The sequence below is a fragment of the Ascaphus truei genome, chromosome 15 (genome assembly GCF_040206685.1).
Source record: "Ascaphus truei isolate aAscTru1 chromosome 15, aAscTru1.hap1, whole genome shotgun sequence".
In the NCBI taxonomy this organism is placed as follows: Eukaryota; Metazoa; Chordata; class Amphibia; order Anura; family Ascaphidae; genus Ascaphus; species Ascaphus truei.
In genome coordinates this window covers 8,285,570-8,309,418 of record NC_134497.1, presented here as the reverse complement: position 1 = coordinate 8,309,418, position 23,849 = coordinate 8,285,570, and the positions used below count along the sequence as shown (strand labels likewise).

Below are 23,849 nucleotides of genomic sequence, written 5' to 3'. Positions count from 1 at the left end.
TGCTGTATGTGTGTGTGTATATATATATATATATATATATATATATATATATATATGTATGTATATATATGTGTATGTATATATGCATGCATAGTTAGAGAAGATGTATATTATAGGCTTATGTTACAGATATATATATATATATATATATATATATATATATATATATATATATATATATATATACACCCCTACATACAGGCAGTCCTTGTTTTACAACGCTTCGCTTTACAACGAATGGCTTATCCAACGCTATGCAATGCATACCTATGTTCATTTTTACAACGCCAAAACGGCTTATCCAACGCTCTTACGACGCTTTGCAAAGTTGTTTGTGTGTATATATATATATATATATATATATATATATATATATTATACTAATATATCATAATATATATATATATATATATATTATGATATATATAATACAGTATATAAACTATATAATTTGTGTGTGCTGCATATCTTATTGCCTGCGTAAAATATTTTGTGTAATTTAGCATTAAAAATGCCTTCAGGAACGGAACCTTTCATTTAAACAGTGTTCCTATGGGAAAATGTGTTTCGCTTTACGTTTCGCTATCCAATGCCATTTTGAGTAACGCATTGTGGGGCTTATGCAGAGAGGTACGTACCGGAAAGGCATAAATTCGCCACAGGATTGGCTTTTATTTTAGTCCTATGCAGGGTACTCCGGTAGCCCGGTGTGCATTAAATTGTTAATTTGGCGAGTTTCACTAGGCGTGAAACTCGCTATTCTGAGGCGCGCGTTATTTGGACACAATAAAGCCAACTTTTGTTGGCGGGCAAAATGTCACCCAAACGCGCCATATAGTAGCTCCGATTGGCGCGTTCATGCGCTTCGGAGCTACTGGAATCGTGCGTGTTTTAACAATGGCGAACTCACGCTTCTCGCCACCCGTCTGGCGAATTTGACTTGTCCCGCCACGTTCTCGCCACTAACTCTTTTAATGCGGACATTTTTGCCGCAAACCTGCCGAATTTGTCCTTTCCGTACCTCTCTGCATTAGCCCCTGTGTCGGATAACCGAGGACTGCCTGTATGTATGTATGTGTGTGTGTGTGTGTGTGTGTGTGTGTGTGTGTGTGTGTGTGTGTATATATAGCTGTCTAAGACATGCAAATGAGCATCCAGTAATATTTCCATTTGCTATATGCTTTGCTGTGGGGGTTTTTTATCACTTTTTTTTTACCCACCATAACTTAACTAAGTATGGTAAAACCTATCCTTGCTTCATTTTTTCATAGCCAGTATAACCAACCCCACACTGATGAGACCCATTAAGGTTGAAACGGCTGTCTGTGGATGGGTTTACTGGCTGTGAATCTTAACCCTGGCTGTGCTCAAAGCTGTGACCATGCAACAAGCTTAAGCCTATAGGGAGCCATGTTGAATGGTTTGGAAGCAAAAGGTGACATGGTGTGCTCATTTGCATGTCATTTCCCAGAATCCCTTGCTGCAGTGGAAGTGCTGTGTGCGGAGTGATAAAGGTGAAAGGCGGGGTTGCAGACCTGTCTAAGGACTGTTCTATACAGCGTGCGGCCGCGTGTTTTTCATGTATATAGAGCCGGGAGCTGCAGGTTAGTGTATATGTGTGTGTATGTGTGAGTATATCTGTGTGCATGGGTTGTGTGAGTGAAAGTAAGTCCTAGATAGATTTTTTTTTTAAAGAAAAAAAAAGTTTAATAAATATTTTTGTTTTTTGTTTTACAATCCTTGACCCACACACACACACACATCCATACATAAGCCTATAATATACATCTTCTCTTATTGTGCATGCAATGTATTGTATATAATGTATACCCTCTTCATTTATGTAACTGTATTTGTAACCATGTATTATTTGTCATATTAACTATGCCCAGGACATACTTGAAAACGAGAGGTAACTCTCAATGTATTACTTCCTGGTAAAACATTTTATAAATAAATAAAATAAATAAACACACATCCACGCATGCATACATACATACATACACACATACGCACATATACATACATTTGAGCGCAGGTAGCGGCGCGAAAAGATGAATTTTTTCATCTTCGCCGCTGTCTGTCGGCTCCCCTCTCCCTGCCGTGCGCCTGCGGCACATCTATAGAAAGGCTGACTGACGTCAGCCAACTAAATATCCGCACGCACGGCACTATAGAACGTGCATTAGACATGCAAGTGAGCATACAGTAATATTTCCATTTGCTATATATACATATATTTTTCTTTGTTCCTGCTTATTATGCTTTTTTATTTGATAAGGTTTTACTATTTATATATACACACACATACACAAAGCAGTCAACCCTCGCAAGAGCAGACAAAGGATAGCACTCAAGGTAAGTGAAAAACTTGTATTAAAAGCGAATAACCAGCACAAACATGACCAACGTTTCGGTCCCCGTGCGACCTTCCACCTGAGGAAGGTCGCACGGGGACCGAAACGTTGGTCATGTTTGTGCTGGTTATTCGCTTTTAATACAAGTTTTTCACTTACCTTGAGTGCTGTCCTTTGTCTGCTCTTGCGAGGGTTGACTGCTTTGTGTATTTATTTGTATAGGACAAGCACCTCATACTCTTTTTTTTGTACTTGGAGTGCCGGTCACGTGAGCGGGTAGCCCAATGAAGGCGAACCAGCTCCGTGACGCCCTTAGGCACGGCCCCCATGGCCAGGGAAAGCACCCGCTTCACGCGGGTCACTTCACAGCCTCCGCGCTGGCGAAGGCTCCATGGCCCCAGCCTTACACAATCTTGTGGACATTGTTTGTTGAATTGGTATTTATGTAACTATTTCATTATTAGAAGTATTCACTGTGACCTCGTAGAGTTTTAGCTGGTGTTTCATTTTAATTTTGTATCATTATTTGTCACGATATAATTTTCTAATAGTTACACTGACCTAGCGCTACTCTTTGTTTTTGTGTGTGTATATATCTATCAGGCACTCCTATATGCAAAAAAGTTAAATGTATTTACTCAACGTTTCGGTCTCGAGCACCCTTTCTTTACCCGTATTTTTTGTTTTGTGCGTGCCCTGTTTCTGATTAGTTGTGTGTGTATGTATATATCAATGCAATAGTTGGCACTGCTGTGATTCAAGTAGATGTAGGTGCTTGTCCCATAAATAATGTAATAGAGAAGTATAACCCATAGGAAATGAGGAGACAGGACTCTGTTGTAATCCAAATTGTATATATTGTGTAAAAAGGCACACAGAGAGACCCAAATATTGGGTATTTGTGTGTGTGTGTGGTTTTATACAATTCGGATTACAACAGAGTGCTGCCTCCTAATTTCTTACAGGTTCTGTCTGTCTCTCTATTTATATAGCGCCATTAATATACATAGCGCTTCACAGTAGTAATACACAAATATAAGTAACTGATCATGGGACTAAGTGCTTCAGACATAAAAATTTACATTTAGGAAGAGGAGTTCCTGCTCTGCAGAATTTACAGAGACCGTAGGAGGGCATTCAGGTAAGTGGGTCTGCAAGATGCTAAGCGTTATGTATGAGGTGTATAGTATTAGACACGGAGCTACTCATATGCTTCATTAAGCAGATGGGTTTTAAAGGTGGATAGAGAGGGTACCAGTTGGGTATTGAGGGGCAGTATATGTGTATGTATTATGCTTTTTTTCTTTGATAAGGTTTATAAATAAAATCTACATAAACTGGGCCAAAACCCACTCGCCCTCCCCCACGACACTTAACCTGCGGCGGGGTCCTGGCGGGGTCTCCCAGCCTTCTGCTGTCTTGTCGCCTTTTAAAATCATGTTTTTGTCCTGCAGCACTATTCAAAATGGCCGTGCGGCATCTTCTGACACTGCATTGCATGGCAACGGGATGCTGTGCCATCGCGCCACGTGACGTCCCAGTACCATGGCAACGCGGCATCATATGACACTGCGCTGCCATTTTGAATAGTGCTGCAGGTGAAAAACACGATTTTAAAGATCAAGGCGGAGAAGGCCGGGGGACACCGCCGCAGGTAAGTAGTCGACAGCGATTCACATTAACATGTACACGAATACATAATAATAAATATTAAAACGGGATGAAGCTGAACGAAAATCAATATTTATTCTGGAAAGGAAGTGAAATGCTGCATCAGCACATGGCAATCCAGGGCTTTATTTCCTCCTTATCCCACCTTGTGCTTTGTGAGAGCAGATAATGGGGGAGGCGATAGGGGGTCGTCCTGTTCAACCGCTTAAGGCGTGTAACATAGTGCGCATGCGTGCACGCGTCAATTATAATTGGCTGTGGTAGCCAGATCTTGGTATACTTGGGACGCGTGCGCTGTGGCACGGCAGACCAGGGAAAATACAATTTTATTGTATTTTCGCACTGCTGCCACGCCGCGAACTAATCACAGCGCAGTCTAACACTTTTTTTTTTTTTTTTTTTTTTTTTTTTTTTGTATAGAAGGAGGCATCATGGTCACGCCCCCTAACCATGTGTCACCGCTTGCACCCTAACTAAACGTGCTCGCGCACCACCGGGCGCGCGCCCACTATATAACAAGCCTAACACATCAGACATAAAGGGAAGAGGTGAACCCCATACATCCCAAGTCTCTGCTCACTATATTTACTAACTTATTTTAAATATAGATTGATACATACTTCAAGGTGATAGGGGTGCCAGTCACCCAGACATCACCCATTTAACATGTCCCCTTCCATGAGTGCACTGTGGTGCTAGAAGTAACCTTGCAGAAATGTTTTATTTAAACGGATCATTACAATGTCATTTATTCTTATTTTGTTGACCACATTTGCACAGTAACAATGAATGTATCACAGCTAATGATTACCTCCTGCCCAATAATCTCTTCGCGCATGCGCCGCCTGCAATCCCTGGTGCCCACCTGCAGGGGGCAGCACCGCTCGGTGACGTCAGGGCCCAGGCGCGCGCAGCCCCTGCCAGGCAGCCGCAGAGACCCCGCAGCTCGGCAGCTTTTTAATGGCGCCGCTGCCGCTCCGTTGTGTTCGGTGAGGAGAAACGGAGACGGCCGGGGAGGTGAGCGGGAGGGGGGGAGGATGAGGAGAAACGGAGGCGGCCTGGGAGGGCGGAGAGGATGAGGCAGCGGGTGGGGAGGTGAGGAGAAACGGAGGCGGCCTGGGAGGGGAGAGGATGAGGAGGCGGCCTGTGAGCGGGAGGGGAGGTGAGGAGAAACGGAGGCGGCCCGGGAGATGAGGAGAAACGGAGGCGGCCTGGGAGGGGTGAGGATGGGGAGAAACGGAGGCGGCCTGGGAGGGGAGAGGATGGGGAGGTGAGGAGAAGCGCGGGAGGGGGGAAGAGGATGAGGAGGCGGCTTGTGAGCGGGAGGGGAGGTGAGGAGAAACGCAGGCGGCGGTAGGGGGGAGAGGATGAGGAGAAGCGCAGGCGGCGGGAGGTGGGAGAGGATGAGGAGGCGGACGGGGAGGTGAGGAGAAGCGCAGGCGGCGGGAGGGGGATGAGGAGGCGGACGGGGAGGTGAGGAGAAACGGAGGCGGCGATGGGGGGGGGGGATGAGGAGGCGGACGGGGAGGTGAGGAGAAACGGAGGCGGCCGGGGAGCAAGAATGTGGATGCGGACCAGGAGTCAGAAAATTGAGGGCGCGGTGACCTTCCCCCGGGGGAGAGACTCCCTCACTGGGGCCTTCCGTCAGGCAGCCCCCCCGGGCTGGGGAGAAGCCAGCCCGGAGTGTGTGTGTGTGTGTGTGTGTGTGTCCCGGGCGGGAATATATCCCGGGCGTGAGAGTATCGCTGGTGGGAAGGCCCGGTTGTGTATATCACGGTATGGCCGGGTGAGAATGCCCGGATGTGTGTATCACGGTGCGTCCCGGATGTGTATATCACGGTATGGCCGGGTGAGAATGCCCGGATGTGTGTATCACGGTATGGCCGGGTGAGAATTCCCGGATGTGTGTATCACGGTGCGTCCCGGGTGAGAAGGCCCGGTTGTGTATATCACGGTATGGCCGGGTGAGAATGCCCGGATGTGTGTATCACTGTGCGTCCCGGGTGGGAAGGCCCGGTTGTGTATATCACGGTATGGCCGGGTGAGAATGCCCGGATGTGTGTATCACTGTGCGTCCCGGGTGGGAAGGCCCGGTTGTGTATATCACGGTATGGCCGGGTGAGAATGCCCGTATGTGTGTATCACGGTGCGTCCCGGGTGGGAAGGCCCGGTTGTGTATATCACGGTATGGCCGGGTGAGAATGCCCGGATGTGTGTATCACGGTGCGTCCCGGGTGGGAAGGCCCGGTTGTGTATATCACGGTATGGCCGGGTGAGAATGCCCGGATGTGTGTATCACGGTGCGTCCCGGGTGGGAAGGCCCGATTGTGTATATCACGGTATGGCCGGGTGAGAATGCCCGGATGTGTGTATCACGGTGCTTCCCGGGTGGGAAGGCCCGATTGTGTATATCACGGTATGGCCGGGTGAGAATGCCCGGATGTGTGTATCACTGTGCGTCTCGGGTGGGAAGGCCCGATGTGTATATCACGGTATGGCCGGTGAGAATGCCCGGATGTGTGTATCACTGTGCGTCCCGGGTGGGAAGGCCCGATGTGCGTGTATCCCGGGTCACCCGGGCTTTGTGATGTCACAGTGACCGTTAACACATAGACGCCTTTCAAATGCAAACACGGGCGGATCCCGGGGTATTATCATCAGTGAGGGGGGGGGAGTTCGCTGCGGCGGCCGCCTTCAGTGCGAAGTAACCAGGGGAGGGGACACGATGTTGGTGTTACATGTTGGGACTGAGGGGGGAAAGGGGTTGGGTGAGTGAGGGGCACGTGGGGAGAGGTTGGGTGAGTGAGGGGGGGCTGGGTGGCTGGGGTTTTTTTCTCTCCAAATGGCTGCAATGGGCCCTATTGTCATTTTTACAAATGTGTCTCGTTGTTTCTGTTACCAGTTGACTCATATAGACTTTTTGTCATGATGACTTGCCCCATTTGCATCTCGCCCTGACTTCCTCTTTAGGGTATTTTGGCCAAGAATGTAAATGTGTTCAGCAAATGTTACTAGTGTCGCAGTCACTTCTGCACATAGTTTGTTTTGCTCACTAGTTTGGCCTGGTCTCATGAGAAATAATGTCCTTTTAGTGCTGTTAAGATCAGAAAGTTGATGTGGCCCAAGACTTCTATTTTTCCTTTTAGTTCCTTAGGGCTGGAGCACACACCACGCTACACGACGTGCGCGCGTCCGTCACCAACCCCTGACGGACAATGGTAGTGTTCATTGTTGAAACTAACATTGGTCGCGAAGCACGGCGATGATGTCGCCGCTGGTGTAGCTGGAGTCTTTCAAAACTGTGATTCCAGGCTGCAGCAAAGTTACGTCAGTTTCAGCAGCCAATCAATGTCCAGACGTTTTAATTGATTGGCTGCTGAAATTGGGACAGGGGACTGTGCGCAATAGGAGCTGGGGCAGAATAAAAAGGATTATTATTTGCTTTTACCCGTCCCGGTCCCCGCTGCACATTATACACATGACATGATTATCCTGTGACTGTGTGATTGTTTGTCAGTGTCCTATGTCTCAGGCTGTCACACGCAACTTTATTGCAGCCCCTTGTTTTGGTGGTGGGGTCTCTGTTCATTGAGATGCCAAGAGGGACCCTGGCTTCCTGCTCCCTCAGGGTAGGAGGCTAAGCACGTCACGTGGGGGCATGGTGTGTCGGATCATTCCGTCTGCAGACGGAGGCGTGCACACGCAGCCACGCAGCGTCGCGAAGCCACAAGTGTGCTCCAGCCCTTACTTCTGTTGTTTTTTCTGTTGAAAGAGATTTTGTGGTATCTGATAGTCCAGTTTCAGATAGTAAGAGCTTTGCTTGCATACTGTGATTTTTGTTTTATTTAAATATTAAGAGTGCTTTCGTTCAATATATTGTAGTGCTGCTGTATTGACAAGCGTATAGTTTGTGCACTTTCAATTGTTTTTGAAAGTTGTTTTCGATTAAAAGGAGCTAAAGTTTTCCATCAATGTTTTCTTATGTGTGGTTATGGTTAATTATTGACATCGCCATATGTACCGTATCACGTGTGCGACCTTTGTCATGTCATGTCTTCCAGTGTATCAGATAAAATATTAGCATTTTGGGCCTGCACCAGTTCTTGTATACATGATAACCAGCAAATCATGAGCTTTTAGCCATGCTGCTTCCACTCTTTGGAACAGTCTGCCTCATACAGTTAGAGCCCCCTTCTCTGGATATCTATAAAACAGACTCAAGACCTACCTGTTGACCCAGGCATTTAATTAATGAACCACACACAACCTGTCTGACATTTAATAGCTACAGTACTGTCCCATCCTGTATTGTACTCTTCCTTGTGTTTGGTCTCTCTTATAACCTTAAATGTTTTCTTCATTTTCCCTTTTTGTAACTGAAGGGCTTTGAGTCCCATTGGGAGAAAAGCAATATATAAAATGATTTTTTATTATTAAAAGAAAAAACATTAAGGGCTGGGTAAAATGAAGGGCATGGTTTCCCCTTTGTTAGCTTATGTAATGAGTCAAATCCTGGCTCATGTCAGAAGTACTTGGCTGATGGCCCAACAAGGATTGCATTGTGGGAAATGGTTGTTAAGGAAGAACATTAACTACATGTGGTGATGTAAAGTCGTGTGTGTTACTGTGCTCCTATGTGCAAGCATTGGTTTGGCATAGTGGCAACAATTCATGTGCATCATTCAGTCATGTATAAAGCAGACTGAAGTGTGTTTAAATATTTTTGTGTGATTAGTTTGTTTGCCTAGCTTATCTATGACAAATGCTTCTATAAGTCCTAGCCTATAACAACCTTTGTAGTTTAACAGTAATTGTATATTTTGCCATTTTAACCCTCTTAAAAAACACATTGTTATAATGATACCCGTATGAGATATTTGGAGCCGAATTTTAAAGTTTAGTGAAAATTACAGAAACTGACGTTTTCTGTGGAATTTTGGAGTACCTTCTAACATCCATTTTAGTGGCATTTTGATCTGTCAGGGTCATTACAGAGCGTTGCGTCTGTCTTTTTTTATTTTTAAAAATTAATTCACAAAATAGTCTTTGCAGCTTTTCTCTAACCCTTAGCACTGATTTTTGAGTAGGTATTTTGTTGTCTTTAAACGGTTCAGAAGCAAAGTTAAAAATGGCTGCTAATCCTGTCCTGTGATGTCAATGGACTGCTCTGGATAGGACAGCTTCTCTGATGAGGCTGTTTGATATCTGTTAGGGAAATGGCTCTGTTTTCAATGGGGATGGAACAAATTGGCACAATCAAGAGAGAGGTTGCTAAACTGACACATTAGAAAGCAAAAAAGTAGGAGAAACTCCACCACAGTGCATCTAGATTCAGTACATGCAGATGAAAATAACAATAACTTTTAATGAATGACTAACTGTGCAATTTGTATATAAGCATAAAACATCCAAATGTCCATGATTTCAGAACAATGCCTTCTGAGTGAGTATGCACACTGAATAGCTAAGTAAGACTGTGTTGGCAGTACTTGCTTTGAGTCCTGGAGCATTGAACAGGACGGGGAAAGGTTGTGCTGGAAAAGCGAGGATACTGCCCCCTACCTCCAGTTCGTTAAAATCCCATTGGTAATAATTAATGTCCCGTTCCTCATGGGGATCCAAACATGGCTCCCTCCTCCGGTGGTGCAATAAAGCTGAAATAAACAATTCTATGGGAAGTCATGCACATGTATAGAAAGTAGTGTCAGTTCCCAGTGCAAGATGGATCCAAGGCGTGCTCCAACCGTATGTAAGGCAACAAGAGAAAACAGATTGGCGTGCACAGCACGAAAAATCAGATCTGGACTGCTACTTTAATGGCACATGAACAGCATAAGAGATACACTATCGCGTTTCGCACCTGCTCCGGTGCTTTCAGAGTACGGAGCAGGTGCGAAACACGTTATTGTTTCTGTTCCCCTGTTCATGTGACATTCAAGTTTTTTCACAAGTAGCAGTGGCAGTCCAGATCTGATTTTTCGTGCTTTGCACCGCCAATCTGGTTTCTCTTGTTAAATTGACACATTATTAAGCATTTGGCCTGCTGCAAGAAAAAAACCCACAAACAATGCCCTGGAAAAATTCATTTCTATATGTTCTGCTTTAATTGTAGTTTTGTGCATTGAAATTTGTGAGGTACTTTTTTGTTGCCAGTTTAAGGTACAACATGCTTTGTGCATTTGCGATATTCCTTCATAGAACTTGGCTAATGCTTATTTAATAAATAATGTAGGGAAGATATTATATACACAATATATAATATAACAATATTGGACATGCTAGTATTGGGCTGCATCCACGCTAGCGCTGAGTATGCGGCAATTGCCGAGTTTAGTTCCTGCAATTAAAATTGTCGCGGTGCGCGCAGGCACGCGCACTCTCCTAAGCTTGGCGCTTGGGGAGACAAAAAAGAGAGAGTTTGAAGCGCGCTCAACTTGCCCGCAATGTCGTCCTACCTCCCCCCCCACACGCTTGCAAAATAGACAGGACACCCGGCGCTCATGCTTGGACCGTTGGTGACGTCACCGCTCTCAAGCATGAGCGCGGTCAGCGCCAACGGGGACATAGTCTAAGTCATGCTGACTACTAGTTTTTTCTGTCTGCTGCTCTGTAGTATTTTATTCCGTTTATTTAATATTGGGAAGGCATCCGTTACTATCAAGGTGTAAAATATTGATGCTTGTTTTGTTACTATTGTTTTAAAATTTGATGCAATATTTGTGCATCACTATACTTATCACACTTGGCAATATCGTTTATATATTCAGTTAAATATTTAATTGAAAATGAAACAAAAATGTCATACATTCTGTACCTTATGTGTCCTATTTTGGCCATGCCTTTTCATTTTTTTTATAAATGTACCAGGTTTTTTTTTTTCTTCTGTTTTTTGTCACATTGTACTATGGAAATATTTTTCATGATTTACATAACTGAAATTATTTTGTAGTTGTGAAATGTTTACACTTTATAGTCTTACACTGGCAATTCAGATAAGAATTGTTTAAGATAATTGATATTCATATTGAGAGCAATATTTATTATGGTGTACTGTAATGTACTGTGCAAGCCATTTGGGTACATTTTCAGTAGATGTGGCACTGAATGGGATATGTGACATAGAAGACATTGTTCAATTTGATGTTATCCCCATCATATTGGTGCTAAATTATATTCTGATTTAAGGGTGGTAATGTTTAGATTAATGCTTACATAAAATACCTTGCCGGGAGTATTGTTAAATACCTCAATAGGTGCAAGAGAGAAACATATGACTTGAGAGCAAAAAGTAATGAGACCTGGAAGCAAATACATTTCGCAGATGTATTAAGAGTTTGATTTTTGTTCTACACACCTATTTTGTGTGTTTTATTTCCTCTCATTGCATGTCATATGAATGCATTGACAAATTACATAGTATTGCAAACTTGATTTGTGGAAGATGTCAGCAGTACTACTCCCAAATAATTACAAAAATAAGGTTTAAACCAGAAGTTTAAATATATTATGAAGTCTTAAGGTGTGTGTGTCCAATGAAGAATATCACTTGTGAGCACATTCACATGTCTTAGGCAGGTCTGCAACCCTGCCTTTCAACCATTATCACCGAGCCTACAGTGCACCCACTGCAGCAAGGGATTCTGGGAAATGCCATGCAAATGAGCACACAATGTGTCACCTTTTGCCTGGAATATCCATTCACATGGAGCCCATTTAAGCTGATGCATCGCCGTTCACACAGCCTTTAAGCACAGCATGGGACTGTGCTTAAAAACTGTGTGAATGGCGATGCATCAGCTTAAATGAGCTCCATGTGAATGGATATTCCAGGCCAAAGGTGACACATTGTGTGCTCATTTGCATGTCATTTCCCAGAATCCTTTGCTGCAGTGGGTGCACTGTATGCTAGGTGATAATGGTTGAAAGGCAGTGTTGCAGACCTGTCTAAGGCCGTGCTTATAGTGACGGCGACGTGAATTCGCCCAAAAGCATTGCCGCTGCGTGACGGGGCGCAGTCGCGAAAACCCGCCGCCGGCAAAATGTAATTTTTCAAGGGCAGTCGCGTCACGTGACGGCCCTTGAACAAATCAAATTGCGGAAATCCCACGATGCGGCTGACCGGTGAAACATCACTTTCGTCGGGTGACGTCACCCATCGTGTCGCTGTCGGCGGCACTATAGGCAAAGCCTAAGGCCTCGGGCATGGTCAGTGCTTATGCGCTGACCCGTGCTGAGGCGTGCTGCTGCTCGGCACTGAGCCCCTGCAGCCGCAATGCGAGCGGCTTTAGCAGGGGCTCGCGCACGCGTCCGCACGCTTGGGGAAGCGTGTGTCTGACAGACGTTGGAAATTTGGCGCTCGCCAGAGCGCAGGACCGGTCACGTGAGCAGTTTGCCCAATGAGGGCGAACCAGCTCCGTGACGTCACTGGCCCGCCCACGGACGGCGCGCTGTGTAAGGCCAGGGAAAGCACCGCTTTCCCTGAGCCTCAGCCCGGATCAAAGCACTATGTCCCAGGCCTAAGACGTGAATGTGCTCACAAGTGATATTCTTTATTGGCTATATGCTAACGGCGGAGGTTTTTTGTTGCCTTTTTCACCCACCATAAGTTAAAATGTTATATATATATATTATTATCATTTGAGCCATGAAAGAGTTTGTCAGGTTCAAAGCAGGCTTTCCAGATTACATTAAATATTTTTGATGTGTATGTATGTATCCTACGAACCTGGAATATATATAGCTTTAAAATAAATCAGGCTAGGTTTTTCTAATCTTGTCATATGGTCCCATAGCTATGCAGTACAGTTCTTTTCCTATTTTTCACCCCTAATTGGTGTTGCTTTTGGCTAAATTATGGTTATTGGCTATTCAGTATTTGTGTTTTCTTTAATGAAATAGAATTTAGGATTACTAACTAGAAGGATAGGCCGTAATACAGATGTGTCAAGGATGTTGCGTTAAAACTGTCCAGCTAGCAAGCAGCTAATTTTCCTTCTTCCCTCTAGCAGATTTTGCTTAGCATTGCATGATGTGTGATGAGTTGGAGATTCTGAACAGAGAGATTGGGAGGTTATTACAAAGCAACATCGCAGAAGAAGGCAATTTATCTCTGCAGCTCCCATCCTCTGAATCCTGGGATTTGAGCATTTTTTCAGGCAATGAAACACAGTGCAATTTAGTGCAGGTATTAAATAGTTTATTTTTTTTTTTTGTTTTTAATGGAGTTATTTATTGTAGTTTCAGGTTTATTTAAACACAAAATTGACTGGCCTATTTTAGTAAATATATTAAAAAAAAAGTTTGCACTTCCAGTAACCACCTGTACTCATTTTAGTGTAGTCTGTTACACAGGAAGTTGAAGGGAATACACCTGTGAACTTTATTTACAATCTTGCTTTGACCAAGAAGTTAAAATGTTTAATCCAGACTAACTCCAACCCCATACAAATGAGCCATCGTAAGAAGCCTAAAGAAAGATTCTGTAGAGTTTGCATCACTAAGAATTTTTTGTTTTTTTAATCTGTTGAGGACTGTGGCTGCTTCATATACTTTATAAACTAGCCACGACTACGACAATCACCAAGCTTGTCGTAGTCGTGTTGTTTTTAGGGAACAGTTTTTATATATTTTTTGTTTATTTTTAGCCATATACCGGTTTTATTTAGTTATTCAACTTTTATAACAAACTTTATTCTCGAGCACAATTGTAAACAAGCAGTACCTTTTTTTTAAAGTAAACATGAACACAATGTTAGTTTGCATAGACAAACGTTTTCACGAGTGGAATGTCCCGCTTTTATTATCGTATGATTTAAGAGAATTATACATTTGTATGTTTGTCTTTCTGTATTAGTGGCCAATTTTGGCTTTGATATGCCTTTCAGAAGCAAAGTTAGATTCTAAAACTTGTTTTGTTACTGCTGTCTGGCGTTAGAAGTTGTAGTCTGTGTAAATAGCTATTTTGGTAAGTTTAACTTGATGATGTGCGTGAGTGGGCCCTGTTATGTCTTTCTATGGGCCCAAATGTATGGAAGCAATGGAGACATTTGCTTTAATTTTAGCTTAGCTGTGGTAAATTTTCTTTCTGCTTAAAATTGCTATTCCTGTGTCCAATTGTAGTGAAAATGGTGAGTTTATTGTCGTCAAATAGCACTTGTAGTAATGTGAGAAATGGGCATCTTAATATTAATATATATTCATTTAGATAGATTGATTGCATGTTAGGCCCTCCATACACTCTCTGCTTTTGAAACCCATGAATAATAAATGCAATACTGTTATTTTCAGAGAAATAATGCACAAGACTTTTTAAAGCAATACTATCTCTGTTTTTAGGATCATGCACCTAGTGGGGGCTTAATTGCGGAGTCTTCATGTTGGCTTGTCAAAGAAGCTTACACTTCCCCTTTCCAGTCCTCCACACCAGCATGTGCTTTGGGTGTTATGCGAAGCAGCTTTGATCCACTGCTGCCCTCTATTTCATTTAGCTCTGTAGGAAGCAGCCAGCCCAACACGGCTTCTAATCCAGGTAACAAATGCCCAATTGTTTTAAATATTTTAATACCTTTACACGTGCTTATTTTTGTCTTAATTCATTTATTTTACTGTACTCTGGTGGTCATACATTTTTCAAAGCCTTGTTGTTGCCATATCACTTTGATAATTAAATATATAACCAGGGTAGATTCACTCTTCTCCCCCCTTCTTTCTCCCCCCATACCCTTCTCTTTCTCTTCTCCCTCCCCCCCCCATCCTTCTCTTTCTCCCTCCCCCCATCTCTCTTGACCTCTTCCACTCCCCCCTTCTCTCGTGCCTCTCCCCTTCTCTCTTGACCTCTTCCTTCCACCTTCTTCTCTCGACCTCTTCCTTCCACCTTCTTCTCTCGACCTCTTCCCTCCACCTCCTTCTCTCGACCTCTTCCCTCCACCTCCTTCTCTCGACCTCTTCCCTCCTCCTCCTTCTCTCGACCTCTTCCCTCCACCTCCTTCTTCTCTCGACCTCTTCCCTCCTCCTCCTTCTCTCGACCTCTTCCCTCCACCTCCTTCTCTCGACCTCTTCCCTCCACCTCCTTCTTCTCTCGACCTTTTCCCCTCCACCTCCTTCTTCTCTCGACCTTTTCCCCTCCACCTCCTCTCGACCTTTTCCCCTCCACCTCCTCTCGACCTTTTCCCCTCCCCCTTCTCTCTTGACCTCTTCCTTCCACCTTCTTCTCTCGACCTCTTCCCTCCACCTCCTTCTCTCGACCTCTTCCCTCCACCTCCTCCTTCTCTCGACCTCTTCCCTCCTCCTCCTTCTCTCGACCTCTTCCCTCCACCTCCTTCTCTCGACCTCTTCCCTCCACCTCCTTCTTCTCTCGACCTTTTCCCTCCACCTCCTTCTTCTCTCGACCTCTTCCCTCCACCTCCTTCTTCTCTCGACCTCTTCCCTCCACCTCCTTCTTCTCTCGACCTCTTCCCTCCACCTCCTTCTTCTCTCGACCTCTTCCCTCCTCCTCCTTCTCTCGACCTCTTCCCTCCACCTCCTTCTTCTCTCGACCTCTTCCCTCCACCTCCTTCTTCTCTCGACCTTTTCCCCTCCACCTCCTCTCGACCTTTTCCCCTCCACCTCCTCTCGACCTTTTCCCCTCCACCTCCTCTCGACCTTTTCCCCTCCACCTCCTTCTCTCGCGTGACCCGCCCCTCGTCTTCTCTCGCGTGACCCGCCCCTCGTCTCCTCTCGCGTGACCCGCCCCTCGTCTCCTCTCGCGTGACCCGCCCCTCGTCTCCTCTCGCGTGACCCGCCCCTCGTCTCCTCTCGCGTGACCCGCCCCTCGTCTCCTCTCGCGTGACCCGCCCCTCGTCTCCTCTCGCGTGACCCGCCCCTCGTCTCCTCTCGCGTGACCCGCCCCTCGTCTCCTCTCGCGTGACCCGCCCCTCGTCTCCTCTCGCGTGACCCGCCCCTCGTCTCCTCTCGCGTGACCCGCCCCTCGTCTCCTCTCGCGTGACCCGCCCCTCGTCTCCTCTCGCGTGACCCGCCCCTCGTCTCCTCTCGCGTGACCCGCCCCTCGTCTCCTCTCGCGTGACCCGCCCCTCGTCTCCTCTCGCGTGACCCGCCCCTCGTCTCCTCTCGCGTGACCCGCCCCTCGTCTCCTCTCGCGTGACCCGCCCCTCGTCTCCTCTCGCGTGACCCGCCCCTCGTCTCCTCTCGCGTGACCCGCCCCTCGTCTCCTCTCGCGTGACCCGCCCCTCGTCTCCTCTCGCGTGACCCGCCCCTCGTCTCCTCCCTTTCTCTCTCCCTCCCAGCTTGATGGTGATACATTCTATGAATTACATGCCAGGGGTTATTACTTTACCGGTTGGTATATGAATTGCCATTAACTGAAGTGAGGTATCTGAACACGTATTTGTTTAGATGTGAAATGCTACAGGGATTTTCAGTGTTCCCCACAGTAATCAGAGAGGTGCTGCAGAAGCGCTCCCTTGACTTCCCTGAAACGTCTTTGTGCCAGGTAAAGGAGTTGTGGGAGGAAGTGATGAGGGCAGATAACAATGTGTACGCCTGCCTCTGAAATGACATAAACATGGAACCCTGGCAGCTCAAAATCAGATTAGCATTTTCCCCAACCTGTGTTAAAGTTCCCCACCACCAAAATAAAATACATACACACTTGTACTTGACTTTCCTTTTTTATTATTATTATTATTATTATTATTCTGTGGCTCACCTGTTAGTTTTGACGCTTGCTCTGTAAGATTTGGCTACAGCTGCTCTTACGAACTGCATATTTATTTTCAGAATTGCAGTGTGGGAGCAAAAGCATCCCTGCAATGGAGGAAGTTGCAAGTTCTCAGTCTTCTGTGACATTTGAATCTGAAACGAACCTTGAAAACATGGAGAGCAGTTCTCCTGGTATGCTGTAGTTTATATACTTCTTTATAGGAACATTGCCATGTGCTGTTGGAGAGCGAGCTGAAGGCAGGAATGTTCAGTTAACGATCTATATATGTAAAGCATTAGTGTCACGTACAAGTCTCGCTAGGTAAATGGTTTAGTAAGTAGCACTATTTTGTGGCAGCACAGAACCCTGCAATCTGTAGGAACAGCCCCATGAAATGGCCTCTTGCAGCAGCATTTTTTGGCATGATTAACAATAGTGGTGAGGATAGTTTATATTGAGCAGCAGGTGGAACATCTGCAGCTTCACAAGTATTTGTAGCTCCATACCCTGTGTTAGGAATTGGTGCTACTGTGATTGTATACTGTACAAAGATTCATGTAGTGCTATTTACTCAGCCACTTATCTCGAGTATTATTCATTCAGTCCATGTAAGTTTATTTTACTTTAGATTGGCATCTATTGTTTCTGACATTAGTTTGACCATCACTGTTCTCTACACATCAACATATTCATGCGTTTGAAATGGTGCTTCATATAAGATTGAAAGGCTTTGTGCTTTGGTAGAAGTTGAACTAGTGCCCTGGCCATGTTTTTAACATTTTCATAATGCATATATATGATAGAAAAATAAATGTCGTTATTTTACTTTGTTTTATAGAGTAATACATTGACTTTAAGATATGAGCCTCTACTAGTGTTTTTCAACCAGGGTTCCCCGGGCATCTCTAAAGGGTTCCCTGTAATTTTCAGGTCATTTTAAAATGTGTACCAAATACAGAAGAATTTACAAGGCATCTGATCTCAGTTGCGCGGATAGAGAGGGTTGGGGTCTCAGATGCGCGGTTAGAGAGGGTTGGGGTTCCCCAGAATTTCACATAGGGTTCCTTAACCAAAAAACTACTGCTCTACTATTTTAACATTTTTGTCCACTGTAGGTGTCATTTTCGTCACACATGCTCTCCCAGCAGCCTACATGCCGTGAACCAATTTTTAATATCGGTGAAGCTCTGAGCTCTAGTTAATTAGAGCTCACATTTGGACTTGGAGAGCGGGGTTCCTATTGTGGGGGGGGGGGGGTGACTTTTGGGTTCTATTGTAAGCATTTTTAAAGGAAAGTTACTGGAGCCACTTTTTTTTTGTTTTTTTTTTTATATATAAACTCCCCGTTTTTGTTGCAGATGGGGAAACTGGGGTCCCCGGACTTTACTTTAAATGCATTTAAGAAAGTGTTTCAAATTAAGCATACATGGTCAGGTTTAAATATAATATTCTGTCGGTTAATTCCGTTTTTTGCCTTTCTCTTCACTACCATCATATTTCTGTATCATTGGTGATGGGGTTGTTGAGTATTATTCTAAAGCAGACGCGTGTGTGTGTGTGTGTGTGTGTGTGTGTGTGTGTGTGTGTGTGTCAATAAAACGACCCTAGCATGATCTTCACAACGCTTTTACATTTTTCTGCCTTCTAAGTGCACTTAATGTATACAGTTTTTAAACCTTGAAATTAATTCCATATTTAGGCAAAATGTAGATGGAACAAGTGTCCCCGTACCGGGTCCCTCCCAGCGACCCCCAACCCTCCGCCAGTGTCCCTGTACCGAGTCTCCCCCCACCCCCGCCAGTGTCCCCGTACCGAGTCCCTCTCCCCCTTCCGCCAGTGTCCCCGTACCGATTCCCTCTCCCCCTCTGCCAGTGTCCCCGTACCGATTCCCTCTCCCCCTCTGCCAGTGTCCCCGTACCGATTCCCTCTCCCCCCTCCGCCAGTGTCCCCGTACCGAGTCCCTCTCCCCCCTCCGCCAGTGTCCTCGTACCGATTCCCTCTCCCCCTCTGCCAGTGTCCCCGTACCGATTCCCTCTCCCCCCTCCGCCAGTGTCCCCGTACCGACTCCCTCTCCCCCCTCCGCCAGTGTCCCCGTACCGATTCCCTCTCCCCCTCTGCCAGTGTCCCCGTACCGAGTCCCTCTCCCCCCTCCGCCAGTGTCCTCGTACCGATTCCCTCTCCCCCTCTGCCAGTGTCCCCGTACCGATTCCCTCTCCCCCTCCGCCAGTGTCCCCGTACCGAGTCCCTCTCCCCCCTCTGCCAGTGTCCCCGTACCGAGTCCCTCTCCCCCCTCCGCCAGTGTCCCCGTACCGAGTCCCTCTCCCCCCTCTGCCAGTGTCCCCGTACCGAGTCCCTCTCCCCCCTCTGCCAGTGTCCCCGTACCGAGTCCCTCTCCCCTTCTGCCAGTGTCCCCGTACCGAGTCCCTCTCCCCCCTCCGCCAGTGTCCCTGTACCGTCGTCGCTCCCCCCACCCCCCGCCAGTGTCCCTGTACCGTCGTTTTCCCCCCCCCTCCTGCCATTGTCACCGAATAACTATAGTCTGTGTACAAAGCAAGAACAGGCTGGGTTCTTAACAGCATAGACCTGGCACATCAAACTCCAGGGGGAGGGTGCAATGGCATTTGATGGTAGTGAATAACAATCGGTATTGGTCACTGAACGTATGAATAGGTTAACCCCTCCAGGTCTGGAGCAGCAATAATGCATTGCAGAGCTGTGTGTTGGCAACTGCCCTAGCACTACATATCCCCTATAAATGTCCCCTTTTGTATTTAAATCTGTCTTATTTTGCCCTTTCTCTAAATTAGCCTCATTTTTGGATGACAAAGATGATCAGATTAGTGAGGACCCATTAAAATCCATTAAACCTACAAGCAAAGAATTTAAGAAAACTTGGGGTTTCCGTAAGACTACGATAGCGAAACGTGAAGTAGCTGGCGACGCTGAAATGGAGACTACTCAGCAAGCGGGTCCGTCACTGAGACGCAGCGGCCGGCAGCCGAAACGCACAGAGAGAGTTGAGGAATTTCTTACGACTGTCCGTCGAAACAGGGGGCGGAAAAGTACAACTCTGGAAGATTCGAGTGACAGGTCGTGTCCAGTAACGGATGCAGAAACTGCCTCTGAAGGTAGTGTGGAGAGCACGCCAGATACAAAGTCTGATATTCAAAGAATGGAGCTGAAGGGCGAGATCGACGTGACGTGTAAAACGGAACCAAAAGGGGAGAAGGAGGATGATAGCTCTGACAGCGATGGTCTGACCTTAAAAGAGCTGCAGAATAGGCTCAGGAGTAGACGCCCCGAAAATGCAACTGTTGAAACGGTTCATGTGGAGGCCGGGAGCCAGGTAAAGAGTGAGCCCCCCGGCACACCAGAGTCAGAGTGTTCTGTTCGAACCAGGAGTGCTAATCGGGAGGCTTTGCGTCAACAACAAACACAAAAGTCTCCAGTAAAGGAGGAAGTCCTGAGCCCCCCAGAGATAAGGGACCAAGAGGAGGAGGAGGAAGAGGAGGAAGAGGAGGAGGAGGAGGAGGAGGAGAAGGAGAAAGAAGCTGAGGTGGTCACCAAAAGCAGACCCGAGAGTGAAATATATGATCCAAATACCCTGTACTGTATCTGCCTACAGCCTCATAACAACAGGTACAGGACACAGTACTAAATGGTTAAACAAAAACGGCTTAGACCTGGGTTCCAAAAGGTATTTTTATTTAAATCCTTTTAGCCACTTGTATAATGTGGCTTTAAGGGATTTAATTTGAGTTAATGCAACACACTTCCAGATAGTCATTAATATATATTTTGCGTGTTTGTCTTCTATGCTTCCATGAAGTTTGCGATGTTTTATGTTGCTGATTTATATAAGTTGTAGGGCTCATGTGAAGTGGGGAGATCAACATCCTCTTGTGACAGCTGTATAGAAGCAAATAAGACACTTTGAATTATTCAGTAAATACAGCTTCCTAAAATGTAATATTTGGTTACTAAAATTGTGGCGCAATGAATAAATCCTTATGGTGGTGTTGTTATAGGTTTATGATTTGCTGTGATAGATGTGAGGAGTGGTTTCATGGAAGCTGCGTTGGGATTTCTGAAGCCCGGGGTCGTCTCTTGGAAAGGAATGCAGAAGATTACATTTGTCCGAATTGCACACTCCTGCAGATGCAAAATGAAAGTGCCTCTGGCAGGGATCCCAGGGAGCAGCAACCGGGAAAACCTGCATCCTATAACACTGACCCAAGTGGTGGGACTCTGGAGCAGTATGCAGAAGATCAAGGTATCAAAGGCAGGATTGAAAAAGCTGCACACCCGAGCGGAAAGAAAAAACTCAAGATCTTTCACCCTGTGAGTATTTTTTTTTTCTCTCTTTGTTCAGAAATAGGAAACGTATTTTACGTCTATAACAAGTTTTTAAAGCATCAATCCCCACTCACCGTTTTTTATGTAGATTTTTATATAGCTACAATTACTGTACTCGGCGCTTTACAAATGAGAAAACAGTGCAGGGAATTATAAGAAGTTGAAGCAATATCAGACAATAGGGAAAGAAATCCCTGCCCCGGAGAGCTTACAATCTAATCTTTCTAACCTTGCCTGAACGAGGAAGTCCCTCTGAATTTATCTGTGGCCCGACGGTGTGTGACACAAATAGGCTAAGGCCCCAGTCCGTGCACACGCAACGGGGTGCCTGGCGGCGCTTGTTCTTGGCATCAGCGCGACCAGGTGGACTACTGGCAACTCGTGGCGGGGGCACGCGCGGCCATGACGTCACGCGGCTGGTTCGCCCTCATTGGCTGAACTGCAGCCGTGGCGTGGTCCATGTTTGGCCGCTGCGCCAAAAGACAATTTTTTTGTCTTTTGGCCAAGGAGGTCGTGCCTTGCGGCTTGTGCGCGCACGAATGCATGCAGATTGGGGCCTGCCCCATAGAGGGCTGTGTCTTGTGTGCATCGCACGCGCAGCCGTGGACACTGGGGACCTAGCCATAGAAAGCAGGTAGCAGATCTATTGGCCGCAAGAGCGCGAGCCGTGACTGTGCGACCATTTTGTGTCCGGGGTTGGTTCAAGCAAATGAAAAAAACAAGGATTGCTGCTTTAAGTGTTGCAATTACCCAAATTATCTTAGTCTGCTGTTTTTTTATTCTTTAAATGTACAAACATGAAACGTTGCATAATTACTAGGCTGTAATGGTGTAAGGACATTTTGTAGTTACATACAGAACCCCCCCTCACCCGTGGCTTAGTACGTATGCAGCAGTGAGAAAGGATGTCATTGTTACAGAGCCCTTCCTGTGGCTGTTAGTACGTGTACAGCAGTGATGGTGTTTTGATTAGACTGCCATCACGTTAGGGACCAGCCGGAAAATATCAACAATACTCTGAGGGACCTACAATGCGGCCTTTCCTTCTTTCATTGCTGTTTAGGCAGGAAGAGTGGCCGAGGTAGTTAGTGGTAGCTCTGGCTAAAAATGTGGTCTCTTTCCACAGCCACTTGTGCTTCTATATATTACTGATAAATTTATATCCCCCTTATTGAGGATTGCTCTGGAAGTTATGTTGCTGGGGCTACCTGCTACTTAGTACTAAGGCCGCGCTTATAGTCCTGGCGACAGCGGCGCGAATTCTCGTGAAAACAAGCCTTTAATCCGTCTCGTGCGCCTATAGTAGGTGCGACTGCTCGCGGCCACGCCCCCGGTCGCCGTCTCTTGTCTCTAAGACTAGACGCAAGAAACGCTGATACAACAGCGACTGATGACATCACGCCGTCGTGTAGCCGTCGCCAGGACTATTAAACTTGGCCTAAGTGTACTGCAAGCCGTCAGGAATACGTTCACAGGATTAATATACAGGCTTTAGCCATGTCAAGCAAACTTCTCATGTGTGCTTTACATATTGAAGTGTGTGAATTGAACTCGCTGTGCTTTAATATCTAGGTATCCGAGTCTCCAGAGGTGCCAAAATGTATTGGTCCAGGCTGCGCAAACCTTGCCCAGCCTGACTCTGTTTACTGCAGTAATGACTGCATTCTCAAGCATGCTGCAGCCACCATGAAGTTCCTTAGTGCAGGCAAAGAACCTAAAACAAAAGAAAAGGTCGCAGAAAAAGCCAAGATAAAAACGGAGAAGAGAAGCCCACCCAAGCTGCCTCAGGTAAGATGGTTTGTTACGCCACCTGCATGCTTCCTGCAGCGAGACCGCTGCTTCACTTCCTGGCACATTTGTTTTGCTGTGTTATTTCCCAGAGATTCTGTTAATCCACATTGCAGAACTCACGGCTGTGTTATTTCCCAGAGATTCTGTTAATCCACATTGCAGAACTCACGGCTGTGTTATTTCCCAGAGATTCTGTTAATCCACATTGCAGAACTCACGGCTGTGTTATTTCCCAGAGATTCTGTTAATCCACATTGCAGAACTCACGGCTGTGTTATTTCCCAGAGATTCTGTTAATCCACATTGCAGAACTCACGGCTGTGTTATTTCCCAGAGATTCTGTTAATCCACATTGCAGAACTCACGGCTGTGTTATTTCCCAGAGATTCTGTTAATCCACATTGCAGAACTCACGGCTGTGTTATTTCCCAGAGATTCTGTTAATCCACATTGCAGAACTCACGGCTGTGTTATTTCCCAGAGATTCTGTTAATCCACATTGCAGAACTCACGGCTGTGTTATTTCCCAGAGATTCTGTTAATCCACATTGCAGAACTCACGGCTGTGTTTCTGTTGGTGTCCTCCCATAATATAACAATATTACAAGCTTTCCCACTTGGTGACAACTAATGCCCTTTATAATGCTGTCATTTGCACATCCTCTTTGGAAGGACCGTACACAGATTATTTCTTTTATTGACAATTATGTGATTTTCAGATCAATACGAATCCGAAGAAGAAGCATTCATAGAGCCTTTCCGTTTTAATTGTAATGTAGGAAAAGAAAACCTTCCTACAAATAATATTTTCAAAGCGTATGGGGAGTTCGTCTCGAAGTCATAAAAAATAGAAAAAACATCATAGTGCAAAAATGTTTAAACAGTAAAAAAAGTGAAATTTCTTCCAAAATGACTACTCACATTTTAAGTAGTCAATTTAGACAGTCATCCAACTTAAGGGGTGGATGCGCCCTATG

The 23,849-nt window shown here is 45.8% G+C and overlaps 1 protein-coding gene across 12 annotated transcripts in view; it reads left to right on the top strand.

Moving 5' to 3' along the window:
• DIDO1 (death inducer-obliterator 1) overlaps window positions 1–23,849 on the top strand; it is a 55,588-nt gene that overhangs the window by 707 nt on the left and 31,032 nt on the right. Inside the window, exons 1-7 of one of the 12 annotated variants that reach the window (XM_075571442.1) lie at window positions 4,921–5,045; window positions 13,034–13,212; window positions 14,364–14,556; window positions 16,803–16,916; window positions 19,533–20,364; window positions 20,754–21,066; window positions 22,654–22,869. In XM_075571442.1, coding sequence (XP_075427557.1) covers window positions 13,054–13,212; window positions 14,364–14,556; window positions 16,803–16,916; window positions 19,533–20,364; window positions 20,754–21,066; window positions 22,654–22,869 — 1,827 coding nt within the window. In that variant the 5' untranslated portion in view covers window positions 4,921–5,045; window positions 13,034–13,053. Of the gene's footprint in view, window positions 1–4,849; window positions 5,046–13,033; window positions 13,213–14,363; window positions 14,557–16,802; window positions 16,917–19,532; window positions 20,365–20,753; window positions 21,067–22,653; window positions 22,870–23,849 lie in introns of those variants that run through there. The other 11 variants (XM_075571443.1, XM_075571444.1, XM_075571447.1 and 8 more) reach the window with 11 other exon arrangements.